This window comes from Mesoplodon mirus (genome assembly GCF_964341445.2).
Source record: "Mesoplodon mirus genome assembly, chromosome: 7".
Taxonomy (NCBI): Eukaryota; Metazoa; Chordata; class Mammalia; order Artiodactyla; family Ziphiidae; genus Mesoplodon; species Mesoplodon mirus.
In genome coordinates this window covers 6,679,090-6,691,539 of record NC_138983.1, presented here as the reverse complement: position 1 = coordinate 6,691,539, position 12,450 = coordinate 6,679,090, and the positions used below count along the sequence as shown (strand labels likewise).

Genomic DNA, 12,450 nt, shown 5'->3' with positions numbered 1-12,450 from the left:
AAGAAGTAACAACTGACACTGCAGAAATACAAAAGATCATGAGAGATTACTACAAGCAACTCTATGCCAATAAAATGGACAACCTGGAGGAAATGGACAAATTCTTAGAAATGCACAACCTGCCAAGACTGAATCAGGAAGAAATAGAAAATATGAACAGACCAATCACAAGCACTGAAATTGAAACTGTGATAAAAAAATCTTCCAACAAACAAAAGCCCAGGACCAGATGGCTTCACAGGCGAATTCTATCAAGCATTTAGAGAAGAGCTAACACCTATCCTTCTCAAACTCTTCCAAAATACAGCAGAGGGAGGAACACTCCCAAACTCATTCTACGAGGCCACCATGACCTTGATACCAAAACCAGACAAGGATGTCACAAAGAAAGAAAACTACAGGCCAATATCACTGATGAACATAGATGCAAAAATCCTCAACAGAATACTAGCAAACAGAATCCAACAGCACATTAAAAGGATCATACACCATGATCAAGGGGGGTTTATTCCAGGAATGCAAGGATTCTTCAATATACGCAAATCAATCAACGTGATACACCATATTAACAAATTGAAGGAGAAAAACCATATGATCATCTCAATAGATGCAGAGAAAGCTTTCGACAAAATTCAACACCCATTTATGATAAAAACCCTGCAGAAAGTAGGCATAGAGGGAACTTTCCTCAACTTAATAAAGGCTATATATGACAAACCCACAGCCAGCATCGTCCTCAATGGTGAAAAACTGAAACCATTTCCACTAAGATCAGGAACAAGACAAGGTTGCCCACTCTCACCACTCTTATTCAACATAGTTTTGGAAGTTTTAGCCACAGCAATCAGAGAAGAAAAGGAAATAAAAGGAATCCAAATCGGAAAAGAAGAAGTAAAGCTGTCACTGTTTGCAGATGACATGATACTATACATAGAGAATCCTAAAGATGCTACCAGAAAACTACTAGAGCTAATCAATGAATTTGGTAAAGTTGCAGGATACAAAATTAATGCACAGAAATCTCTGGCATTCCTATATACTAATGATGAAAAATCTGAAAGTGAAATCAAGGAAACACTCCCATTTACCACTGCAACAAAAAGAATAAAATATCTAGGAATAAACCTACCTAAGGAGACAAAAGACCTGTATGCAGAAAATTATAAGACACTGATGAAAGAATTTAAAGATGATACAAATAGATGGAGAGATGTACCATGTTCTTGGATTGGAAGAATCAACATTGTGAAAATGACTCTACTACCCAAAGCAATCTACAGATTCAATGCAATCCCTATCAAACTACCACTGGCATTTTTCACAGAACTAGAACAAAAAATTTCACAATTTGTATGGAAACACAAAAGACCCTGAATAGCCAAAGCAATCTTGAGAACAAAAAATGGAGCTGGAGGAATCAGGCTCCCTGACTTCAGACTATACTACAAAGCTACGGTAATCAAGACAGTATGGTACTGGCACAGAAACAGAAAGATAGATCAATGGAACAGGATAGAAAGCCCAAAGATAAACCCACAGACATATGGTCACCTTATCTTTGATAAAGGAGGCAGGAATGTACAGTGGAGAAAGGACAGTCTCTTCAATAAGTGGTGCTGGGAAAACTGGATAGGGACATGTAAAAGTATGAGATTAGATCACTCCCTAACACCATACACAAAAATAAGCTCAAAATGGATTAAAGACCTAAATGTAAGGCCATACACTATCAAACTCTTAGAGGAAAACACAGGCAGAACACTCTATGACATAAATCACAGCAAGACCCTTTTTGACCCACCTCCTAGAGAAATGGAAATAAAGACAAAAATAAACACACGAGACCTAATGAAACTTAAAAGCTTTTGCACAGCAAAGGAAACCATAAACAAGACCAAAAGACAACCCTCAGAATGGGAGAAAATATTTGCAAATGAAGGAACTGACAAAGGATTAATCTCCAAAATTTATAAGCAGCTCATGCAGCTCAATAACAAAAAAAGAAACAACCCAATCCAAAAATGGGCAGAAGACCTAAATAGACATTTCTCCACAGAAGATACACAGACTGCCAACAAACACATGAAAGAATGCTCAACATCTTTACTCATTAGAGAAATGCAAATCAAAACTACAATGAGATATCATCTCACACCAGTCAGAATGGCCATCATCAAAAAATCTAGAAACAATAAATGCTGGAGAGGGTGTGGAGAAAAGGGAACCCTCTTGCACTGCTGGTGGGAATGTGAATTGGTACAGCCACTATGGAGAACGGTATGGAGGTTCCTTAAAAAACTACAAATAGAACTACCATATGACCCAGCAATCCCACTACTGGGCATATACCCTGAGAAAACCATAATTCAAAAAGAGACATGTACCAAAATGTTCATAGCAGCCCTATTTACAATAGCCTGGAGATGGAAACAACCTAAGTGTCCATCATCGGATGAATGGGTAAAGAAGATGTGGCACATATATACAATGGAGTATTACTCAGCCATAAAAAGAAACGAAATTGAGTTATTTGTACTGAGGTGGATGGACCTAGAGTCTGTCATACAGAGTGAAGTAAGTCAGAAAGAGAAAGACAAATACTGTATGCTGACACATATATATGGAATTTAAGAAAAAAAATGTCATGAAGAACATAGGGGTAAGACAGGAATAAAGACACAGACCTACTAGAGAATGGACTTGAGGATATGGGGAGGGGGAAGGGTAAGCTGTGACAAAGTGAAAGAGCGGCATGGACATATATACACTACCAAACGTAAGGTAGATAGCTAGTGGGAAGCAGCCGCATAGCACAGGGAGATCAGCTCAGTGCTTTGTGACCGCCTGGAGGGGTGGGATAGGGAGAGTGGGAGGGAGACACAAAAGGGAGGGGATATGGGAACATATGTATATGTATAACTGATTAAATTTGTTATAAAGCAAAAAAAAAATATGTTCAACCTCACTGGTAATCAGGGAAATGAAATTTTAAAACATACCCCTCATGAATGGTAAAATTTTTAAATTCTGATAATACCAAATTTTGACTCAGATGTGAGAAACTGGAACTCCCAAATGCTGCTTCTGATGGTATAAACTGTCATAACCACTTTGGAGAGAAATTTGGAAATATTCAGTAAGGTTAAAAATGTGCATAACCTATCTCCCAGAAATTGCCTTGGTAGATGTATACCATAGAGCAGTGGTTCCCCAGACTGCTTGGGGTTCCTGAGAGCCTTTCAGGGGATCTACTAGATCAAGAATCTTTTCATAATAATACTAAGGCATCACTTGTGTATTTTTTTTCCTCATGAGTATACAGGGGAGTCTTCAAGAGGCTACATGACGTATAATATCACAATATATTGGAGGTAGGAAAATCCAGCTCTCTTCTATTAAACCAGATGTTAAAGAGATTTGCAAAGAACAAACAATGCCACTCTTATAATTTTTCTTGTTTTGGAAAACAGGGGTTTTTTTCCATTAAAATGTTATTTCTAAACGAACAAAGAAAATATTTACATTTTTCGCCTTTAATTTCTATTATGTTGACATAAACAAAAGCTCTTCGAGGTCCTCAATTATCCATGAGTCTCCAATTGGACTCATTCACCAAATGTTTGCTAAGCACATCCTCAGTGGCAGGCCTTGGATTGGGTTCTTTATGGCACAAGGGAGCACTCACTTCATAAGTGACACAACACACCCCAGCTCCTCTGCTCTGAGAGACGCTGGACCTGGTTGATTCCTCCATAGGCAGGTAAAAAAAAAAAAAAAAAAAAAGAATGGCAGCTTTAGCCATAATAGTCCCAAACTAGAAACACCCCAAATGTGAAGTGTTAAGTGACAGGTGAACGGAAATCACACGTGTACATTCATGGGACAGAATTCTGCTCAGCAGTAAAAAGGAACAAGCTTTCGATACACTCAACAACCTGTATGAACCTCAGACACATTATAAATGTTGGGCAAAAGAAGCCCGACCAGAATAGTACACACTGTATGATTCCATTTATATGGAATTTTAGAACAGGAAAAACTGACCTATGGTGAAAGAACTCAGAACAGTGCTTTCCTCTGAGACAGGAGTGCAGGATTGACTGGGAGGCATCACAAGGGATTTTTCCAGAGTAATACCAATGCTCTACATCTTGATATAGATGTGGGTTACCCGGGTATATACATTTACTAACTCATCGATCTGTATACTGGAGATCGGGGCACTTCACTGTGTTAAACTCAATTTTTTTTTAAGTAGTCTTTTTTTTTTTTTGTGGTACGTGGGCCTCTCACTGCTGTGGCCTCTCCCATTGCGGAGCACAGGCTCCGGACGCTCAGGCCCAGCGGCCACGGCTCACGGGCCCAGCCACTCCGCGGCATGTGGGATCCTCCCGGACCGGAGCACGAACCCGTGTCCCCTGCATCGGCAGGCGGACTCTCAACCACTGCGCCACCAGGGAAGCCCTAAAGTAATTTTTATAAATATACGGGCATTCCTCAGGCTCTCCTGCTGATCTCTTTTTACATTGAGGAACAGTTTAACCCAACTTTATTTTTAAGAGCTAAAAACACTATGGTGTTTAACCCAGCGTTAGGTTTGGCAGAGCGGGGGTGCCGGGGAGCACGACACGGGAAGCGGGGGCGGGGGGAGTCGCGCTAAAAGGAAGAGTTCCTGGAAAAATAATTATATCAAACTGAGACTGGGAAGGTGAGTTGGTTAGCTGTGTACAGAAGCATGAAAGAATATCCAAGAAGAGAAAACAGCATGTGGAAATGCCCAGAGACAGAACAGTGTGGCCGAAGTGTCAGTTAGACGGGAGGAGGGCGGCTGAGGTGCGTGGGGAGAACTGCCACGCCTTGGGGTGCGACACCACTGCCTCTCCCTCAGGAGCGGTGGGAGAGGAGAACTCGGATGCAATAACAAATCATTTTCATGTGAAAACCCTTTGCAAACGGACAGCATAATACATGTAAAATCATATCTGTGGTAGTGGCTTGATTTTGATCAAGTACAACAAAAAGACTGGTGGAATACTTGAACTGGTAAGAATCTTTGTAGAGTTTAGATGTTGTGTGCAAACAGTATTTCTTTTGGTCTGATTTTTGGTGATACAGCTTTGACCTATTTTTTCTTGGTTTCAGGGTTCAAAAAGGATTCTTCGCTCCAACGAGATCATCCTTCCAGCCAGTGGGTTGGTGGAAACGGAGCTCCAGTTAACCTTCTCCCTGCAGGTGGGAACCTGCTCAGTCGTAGGTCATTAATATGCCATGTCTAGCCCAATCCCGAACAGTCCTCTAATCTGGAGACTGTTTTATCTGAGAACAGCCATAGCCCAGTGATTTAAAGTCACCTAGAGCTTCTGTGGCCGGCCTGGAGGACCAGAACGATCACCCAGACAGCCACAGCAAGGGCGCCAAGACCCAGATGGGCTGCTGAAAAGTACACCACAAATCGTTCTTTGGTTTTTTGTTTTTGTTTTTGTGGTACGCGGGCCTCTCACTGTTGTGGCCTCTCCCGTTGCGGAGCACAGGCTCCGGATGCGCAGGCTCAGCAGCAGTGGCTCACGGGCCCAGCCGCTCCGCGGCACGTGGGATCTTCCCTGACCGGGGCACGAACCCGTGTCCCCTGCATCGGCAGGCGGACTCTCAACCACTGCGCCACCAGGGAAACCCTGTTTTTTTTAATTGCAGTATAGTTGATTTAAAATGTTGTGTTAAGCTGCTGCATAGCACAAGGAGATCAGCTCAGTGCTTTGTGACGACCTAGAGGGATGGGATAGGGAGGGTGGGAGGGAGGCTCAAGAGGGAGGGGATATGGGGATATATGTATATGTATAGCTGATTCACTTTGTTGTACAGCAGAAACTAACACAACATTGTAAAGCATTTATACTCCAATAAAGATGTGAAGTAAATAAATAAATAAATGAAAAGCACTAAAAAATAAAATAAAATGTGTTAATTTCTCCTGTACAGCAAAGTGATTCAGTTATACATATATATATATGTGTGTGTGTGTGTGTGTGTATACATTCTTTTTCATATTCTTTTCCATCATGGTTTATCACAGGCTATTGAATATAGTTCCCTGTGCTCTACAGGGGGACCTTGTTGGTTATCCATCCTGTATGTAATGCTTTGCCTCTCATTCTTCTTCCCCTTTTCCTCAGACAGAGCTGTTAACCCCACCATCCCACCGCACTCAGCCCCGTCTCCTCTCCTTGGTAATCCACGCCATGCCCCCCAGCAGAGGCGGATGCTTCAGTCTTGTTTTGCCCCCATACTGCAACCTCCATCCCTTCCCTTCTCCTCCTTATCCGTCCTAGTATGTCTGTCTCTCCACATAATGCCAGTACCCCAGGTTGCAGTGCACGGACACCCGATTATCTGGCAAGGGAGGAGGCTGTTTTCTGAGCGTGTGTGGACCACCCCGCTGCGGAGTGGAAGCCAGGTGCTCCCCTCGCCCCTATCACCCCCTCGTGCAGCTGGGAGCCAGTGAAGCACAGGAAGGTGGCACGTCCTCTCGCAGCACCAAGACCCACCGAGGACCCAGTTGCTGATTAACTGTGCTCGGCTCTGTTTTGTGCTCGGCAGTACCCTCATTTCCTGAAGCGAGATGCCAACAAGCTGCAGATCATGTTGCAGAGGAGAAAGCGTTACAAGAACCGGACCATCCTGGGCTATAAGACCCTGGCCGTGGGGCTCATCAACATGGCAGAGGTGAGAGAGGGCGGCCTCTGGACAGTCAGCCTTTCGGAGCCTACGAGAGACACCAGCCCAGCCAGTGATTTTCCCAGCCTGCTGTTTGGGTGTTTTGGGTGTTCTGTGTTACAAATTAATTCTTTTATTGGAAATTCAGGACGCACTTCTTTTTATCGAGAACTTTCTCCCTCATGAAAAGTTATTTCTTTAACTTTTAAAAAAATGTCAAACTTAGAGAAAAGTTGTAAGAATAGTATAAAGAATTCCCATCTACCCTTCACTCAGATTCATCAGTGTTAACACATCTGCCTTAATATTGTCTCCTACATACACGTTATGCAGTTGTTTTCTTTTCTGAACCCCCAAAAGTAAGCTGGTGCCCCATCACACATAGTTAATACGTACTGGGTCTACCATGAAGATCAGGACATGAGCACCGACACAGGGTTGCCCTCTAACCCGCAGTCCCCACCCAGGTCATGCCAAGCGACTCAGGGATGTCCTTTGCAGGCCCAGGGTTTCATCTGGGATTATGGGCTGCACTTAGCTCTTGTCTCATTCGTCTCCCTCGACCTGCAGTCCCTTGGATTTTCTTTGTCTTTCATGCCCTTGACATTTTTTAAGAGTACAGGCTCTTTTTTTTTTTTTTTTTTTTTGCGGTACGTGGGCCTCCCACTGTTGTGGCCTCTCCCGTTGGGGAGCACAGGCTCCGGACGCGCAGGCTCAGCGGCCATGGCTTACAGGCCCAGCTGCTCCGTGGCATGTGGGATCTTCCCGGACCGGGGCACGAACCCGTGTCCCCTGCATCGGCAGGCGGACTCTCAACCACTGCGCCACCAGGGAAGCCCCAGGCTCTTTACTGAATGTGCCTCAGTTCAGATGTGTCTGATGTTTTCTGAAGATTTACATTCAGCTTCTGCACTTTTGGCAGAATTACTGCAGCAGTAATGCACACAGCACTCAGTGTTGATTTGTTCCGTCACTGGTGAGGCCAACTCTTATCGCTTGGTTAATTCAGGATGGTGTGTGCCAGGATTTCCAGTATAAAGTTAATTAATACATATTTGGTTCTTACCAATGAAAAAAAAACATTTTATGGGGAGGAGATATGTTGAGACTATATAACAGTCTCTTTTCCCCTCATATCTTCACCAAGTAGTTTTAGCCTCTATTAATGATTCTTGCCGGAATCAGTCATTACTTTGATGTTTGCCAGACAGTGAATTTCCAATCCCACCGTTCCTTCTCTATTTATTAGTTGGCCGTCTGCTGTAAGATACAGCTTTCCCTTCTTCCCCATTTACTGATTGATTCATTTCTTTGTGTCAGTTATGGATCTGTGGATTCCTGTTTAATTCAGCGGGGTTTAGTCTGCTACTATCATTATTTATTTTGATGCTCAAATTATCTCGAGTTTGGCCAGTAAGAGCCTCTTCAAGCTGATTCCTATATCCTTTTTTATATGCCTCATCGTTCTTTACATGCTTCTTTACTTTCTGGTACAAAATATTACAGGCTCATCATGTATTTACCCTGACCCAGCCTCAGGATGAACTGATCCTCCAAAGAGCCCTGGTTCCTTTTAGCAAAGAATGGTATTTAGAAACCAAGATCTAGATGTTAGAGGTGCTCATTTTCCCAATTGGGGTATCATTGCTTCTCCTCCCTCTCAGCAGACGGAGCTAGGAAATACATGTATACATATGCATATGCACATGTATATACATACATATCATGTCTATTTCCACATCTGTATCTATCTGATCATGAGCTCACATTCCAGTCAGTTCCAGTCAGCACCTTTGGGGTTCCTCTAGCCTTTCTCCTTTTCATGTTTTTAATTCCCTTCTCAGTATGTTTGCTCATTTGTGCCTGGTGAATCTTCTCAGCCCTGACCAAGGGGAAGAGGAAAGGGGCCACAAATCAATTTTAAAACCTATTTCTGTATTTTAGAACATTAAGTAAGAAAAATTTTGTGGCCATAGTAAAAGATGAGATAGTCCCAGCCCATCTTTCTCTCCTCTTCATGTTTTGTATCAGAAAGAGGGCCTGGGGGGAGTGAAGTATGTGGATGGCACGTTTTGCCAGCTGTGTCAAGCCCTTATTGCCAGGCACAGGTGGCCTGGTACAGGTGGCCATGGTCTGCAGGCCGGCCTCATGCAGCCTTCAGAGCTAGTCTCTCTGTGAAAGACTTAAACTAAAATGCAGTCCTAGAGATAAGCAGTCATTTTCAATCTCAGGCCTTGATTTTTATCTCTAAGCACGTGGCCTGACCCGTGGCTGACACTTCTGGAAGTAGTTTTAAAGTGAGACTGGGGACTTCCCTGATGGTCCAGTGGTTGGGACTCCGCACTTTCACTGCGTGGGCCCTGGTTCAATCCCTGGCGGAGGAACTAAGATCTCACAAGCCGCGTGGCACAGCCAAAAAGAAAAAAAAAAAAAAAGGTAAAGTGAGACAGGCAATAGGAGAACAGTAGGCGTGAATCTGGAAGATAGTGAAAAAGAAAATGTGTTAGCAGAACGCCGTTCCCAGTGGCTCGCCTGTCCGTTGGGATTTGTGAAAACGGGCTGCCCTGCGGCACTGTCCATAGCGAGGTGTGTCCGTGGCCGCCCCGTGCTCATAGGTGATGCAGCACCCGAACGAAGGCGCCCTGGTACTTGGCCTGCACAGCAACGTGAAGGATGTCTCCGTGCCTGTGGCAGAAATAAAGATCTACTCCCTGTCCAGCCAGCCCATTGACCACGAAGGAATCAAATCCAAGCTGTCTGGTAGGACGTGTGCGGTGGTGGGAAGCCCTCCCCATCAGCTGATCTCCATCCCAGGAAAGCCTAACACGTTGCTAGGAAAGAGGGGCTGAGAGCTCCCTGGAAATGAAAGGGGGTGGTCGGGGCGCTCTCCTCCACCCCAGCTGCGTTTCCACTTGAGGAGAGCATGGTTCCAGCCAGCCAGAGCCTCTTAGACCAGATCTTCCCCCTGCGAGGTCATCTTATTAAGGTGTCTGTTTCCAGACCGTTCTCCTGATATTGACAATTATTCTGAGGAAGAGGAGGAGAGTTTCTCATCAGAACAGGAAGGCAGTGATGATCCACTACACGGGCAGGTAACTTTCCACAGGCCCTCAATAAAGCGGCCGAGAAGCAGTTACAGACCCTCCTAGGGTTTCCCAACCTCATTCCATCCCCCTACCCACTTAGGACCTATTCTATGAAGATGAGGATCTTCGGAAAGTAAAGAAGACCCGGAGGAAACTAACATCAACATCTGCCATCACAAGGGTGAGCCTCCAAGGTCCGGGGAATGTTTTAGCAGAGATTTTCAATCTGGGGGTAGGATGGGAGTGGTGGATTCAGACTTCCTGGGCGCTTTTTTTTTTTTTTTTTTTTTTTTTTGCTGTACGCAGGCCTCTCACTGTTGTGGCCTCTCCCGTTGCGGAGCACAGGCTCAGCGGCCATGGCTCACGGGCCCAGCCGCTCCGCAGCATGTGGGATCTTCCCAGACCGGGGCATGAACCCGTGTCCCCTGCATCGGCAGGCGGACTCTCAACCACTGCGCCACCAGGGAAGCCCCCTGGGGGCTTTTTAATATCTGCACAGGGCCATGCCCTCAAGGCTGTGATACACCCCTCGATACCTCCACCTCCACCACCAGCTAATTAAGCATCACTGTTGCAGAGAAGCGGCGTTACTGATAGGAGCGTGTTATATTCTTCAGGTTATCTTAGGATAGAAGAAAGGTTGAGAAACCTTGTTGTAGACTTTGGAACAGATGCTTCCTTGGGGAGCAGAACCCCTCAGACACCCTCCCTCCCTTCTCCAGGTGATTACTTCAGGTTTCGTACTGTCCACTGCATAGACAAGTCCAGTCCTCTCTAGGAGCATCTCCATTTGGAATCATTTGTTGAACTTACCCAGAAATAGTAGGCTAGTGCTTGGAACTGTGGGCTTGATACAGTGCCTGCCTTAATGGATCCAGAACCTTAAGAGACCAGAGGCCTTTGGATTGCGTCTCCTGCACGCGAACTCCTCAGGGGTCACTACTTTTGGTGAAATTAGAGTCCTGGACTGAGATGCTTAATACCTGAATTTCTAGGTTAACTTTGACCTCTTCTGGGGTTCCCGTGCCAGAGTGCGGGGGAGTCAAAAGTGCCAGGAGCTTTTTGGAAGAGAAGTTCACAGTTTCATTTGTCCCCAGAGGCATCCTGATTCTCTCTAGCACAGAGCAGCCCAGGGACCCCGAGAGCAAAGATTCCCATCACCTTCAGGAGTGAAATAAGTGGAGGCCAGACCTTCTGAACATGTCGTATCTGAGCCTGGTCCACTGTGAAACACACTGTCCTCTCTCCAGGCATCCTTGGGTATCCCTGGGCTTCAATGTATGATAAATCCTCAAGGCTGAGGCCTTGATTCCCCCACTGGATGATGACTAGAGCGCGTTTGAACTGTTTCATGGTCCTCAGGTTTCTAATCCTTGATAGGTGCTCCTAGGCCGGGTAAGGCCCATCCTGGCCTCCAGCCCACCCTGTGCTCTGATATCAGGCAGAGGCTGGAGGTCGCTCTCTGTTGTGGCTCCTCCTGCTAAGTTTTTCTTTTTCCTGTGCTGTAACCACAAAGAGGCCCCATTTTCTTCCCAAAGGTGCCCCCTGGAGCTGTATAAATCGCCTCTTCCTGTGGTCGCCTCCGTAGCTTCACCGGTTATACGACCAGAGCTCAGTGCTCCTTTGACGCCCACTCCCCGAAAGGTGTTATTATTTTTTGTGTTAACTGCAGGCACTTTCCAATCAGATTTCAAGAGTAATTGTCCTTTCATTCCTGTCTCCCGTGCACATGAATCCTTCTCTCTCTACCAAGAGCACTTTGTTCTAGACATGTTAATTGACTCGGCGTTCTCTGAACCGTCTTCTGCGTCTCGGTCGCTGTGGCTCCCGTTCCTCCTCTGCTGTGGGTGCCCTTCCACCTTGGGGAGCCCCGCCCTTTCTTGAAGGCCCAGCTCAGTCTCACCCACAAGTTAGTCTCCCCCATCCCCAGGCGGTGAGTCTGTCATCCAGTCAGGAGGTGCTGAGGGCCACAAGCTAGTCGCTGTGCCTGGGGTTGGACACATAGAGATAAGGAAGGCCCGGCCCATGCCGTCAGGGAGCTCACAGTGTCCAGTGACACAGACCCATCTACACAAGTGACCATAAGCCCGTAGGGCAGGCTCCAGACGAGCTCTGCATCAGGGGCAGCGATGGCCCTAGGGGGAAAGTGACCGGCTCTGAGCAGGACAGCTTCGTGGGCAAGATGCCAGGAGATGGGTTTTCTAAGAGTAAATAGAACTGTGCCAAGCGGATCTGGGGACGATGTTTAGTCAAGGCAGAAGTTACCATGTAAATGGCCCAGAGGGGTGCCAAGTCGTCAGCCGTTAGTTCCCACCTAAGTGGGGTGTGAGGAGTTGGGTGGTGGGTGAGGCCAGGGTCAGGCAGAGCCAGCCCTCAGCAGACACAGGGTGACACCCAAGTTCTTGAGGCTCTGGGGCCAGTGAAGGCCTTTCATCTGGGGAGTGACGAGGTGAGATCTGCATGTGGAACAGTCACAGTGGACTCTGGAGGGAATGAGACTGGAAGTGGGGTGGGAGGAGCTAGTTGAGGGCGGTTGGTGGCCCCAGAGAGGGGTGAGGAAAGAAGCCGGACGGAAGCGGTGGGGTTTGGGTGGACAAGAGGGTAGGAGTCAGCAGCCCTGGGCTGGGGGTCAGGGGAGACTCTGGGTTCAGAT

The 12,450-nt window shown here is 46.1% G+C and overlaps 1 protein-coding gene across 5 annotated transcripts in view; it reads left to right on the top strand.

Annotated features, from left to right (window-relative positions):
- PACS1 (phosphofurin acidic cluster sorting protein 1) overlaps positions 1–12,450 on the top strand; it is a 143,266-nt gene that overhangs the window by 109,615 nt on the left and 21,201 nt on the right. For all 5 annotated transcript variants that reach the window (XM_082627591.1, XM_082627590.1, XM_082627593.1 and 2 more), the window contains exons 3-7: positions 5,143–5,232; positions 6,595–6,720; positions 9,327–9,471; positions 9,712–9,803; positions 9,898–9,978. In XM_082627591.1, coding sequence (XP_082483717.1) covers positions 5,143–5,232; positions 6,595–6,720; positions 9,327–9,471; positions 9,712–9,803; positions 9,898–9,978 — 534 coding nt within the window. The remainder of the gene's footprint in view (positions 1–5,142; positions 5,233–6,594; positions 6,721–9,326; positions 9,472–9,711; positions 9,804–9,897; positions 9,979–12,450) is intronic.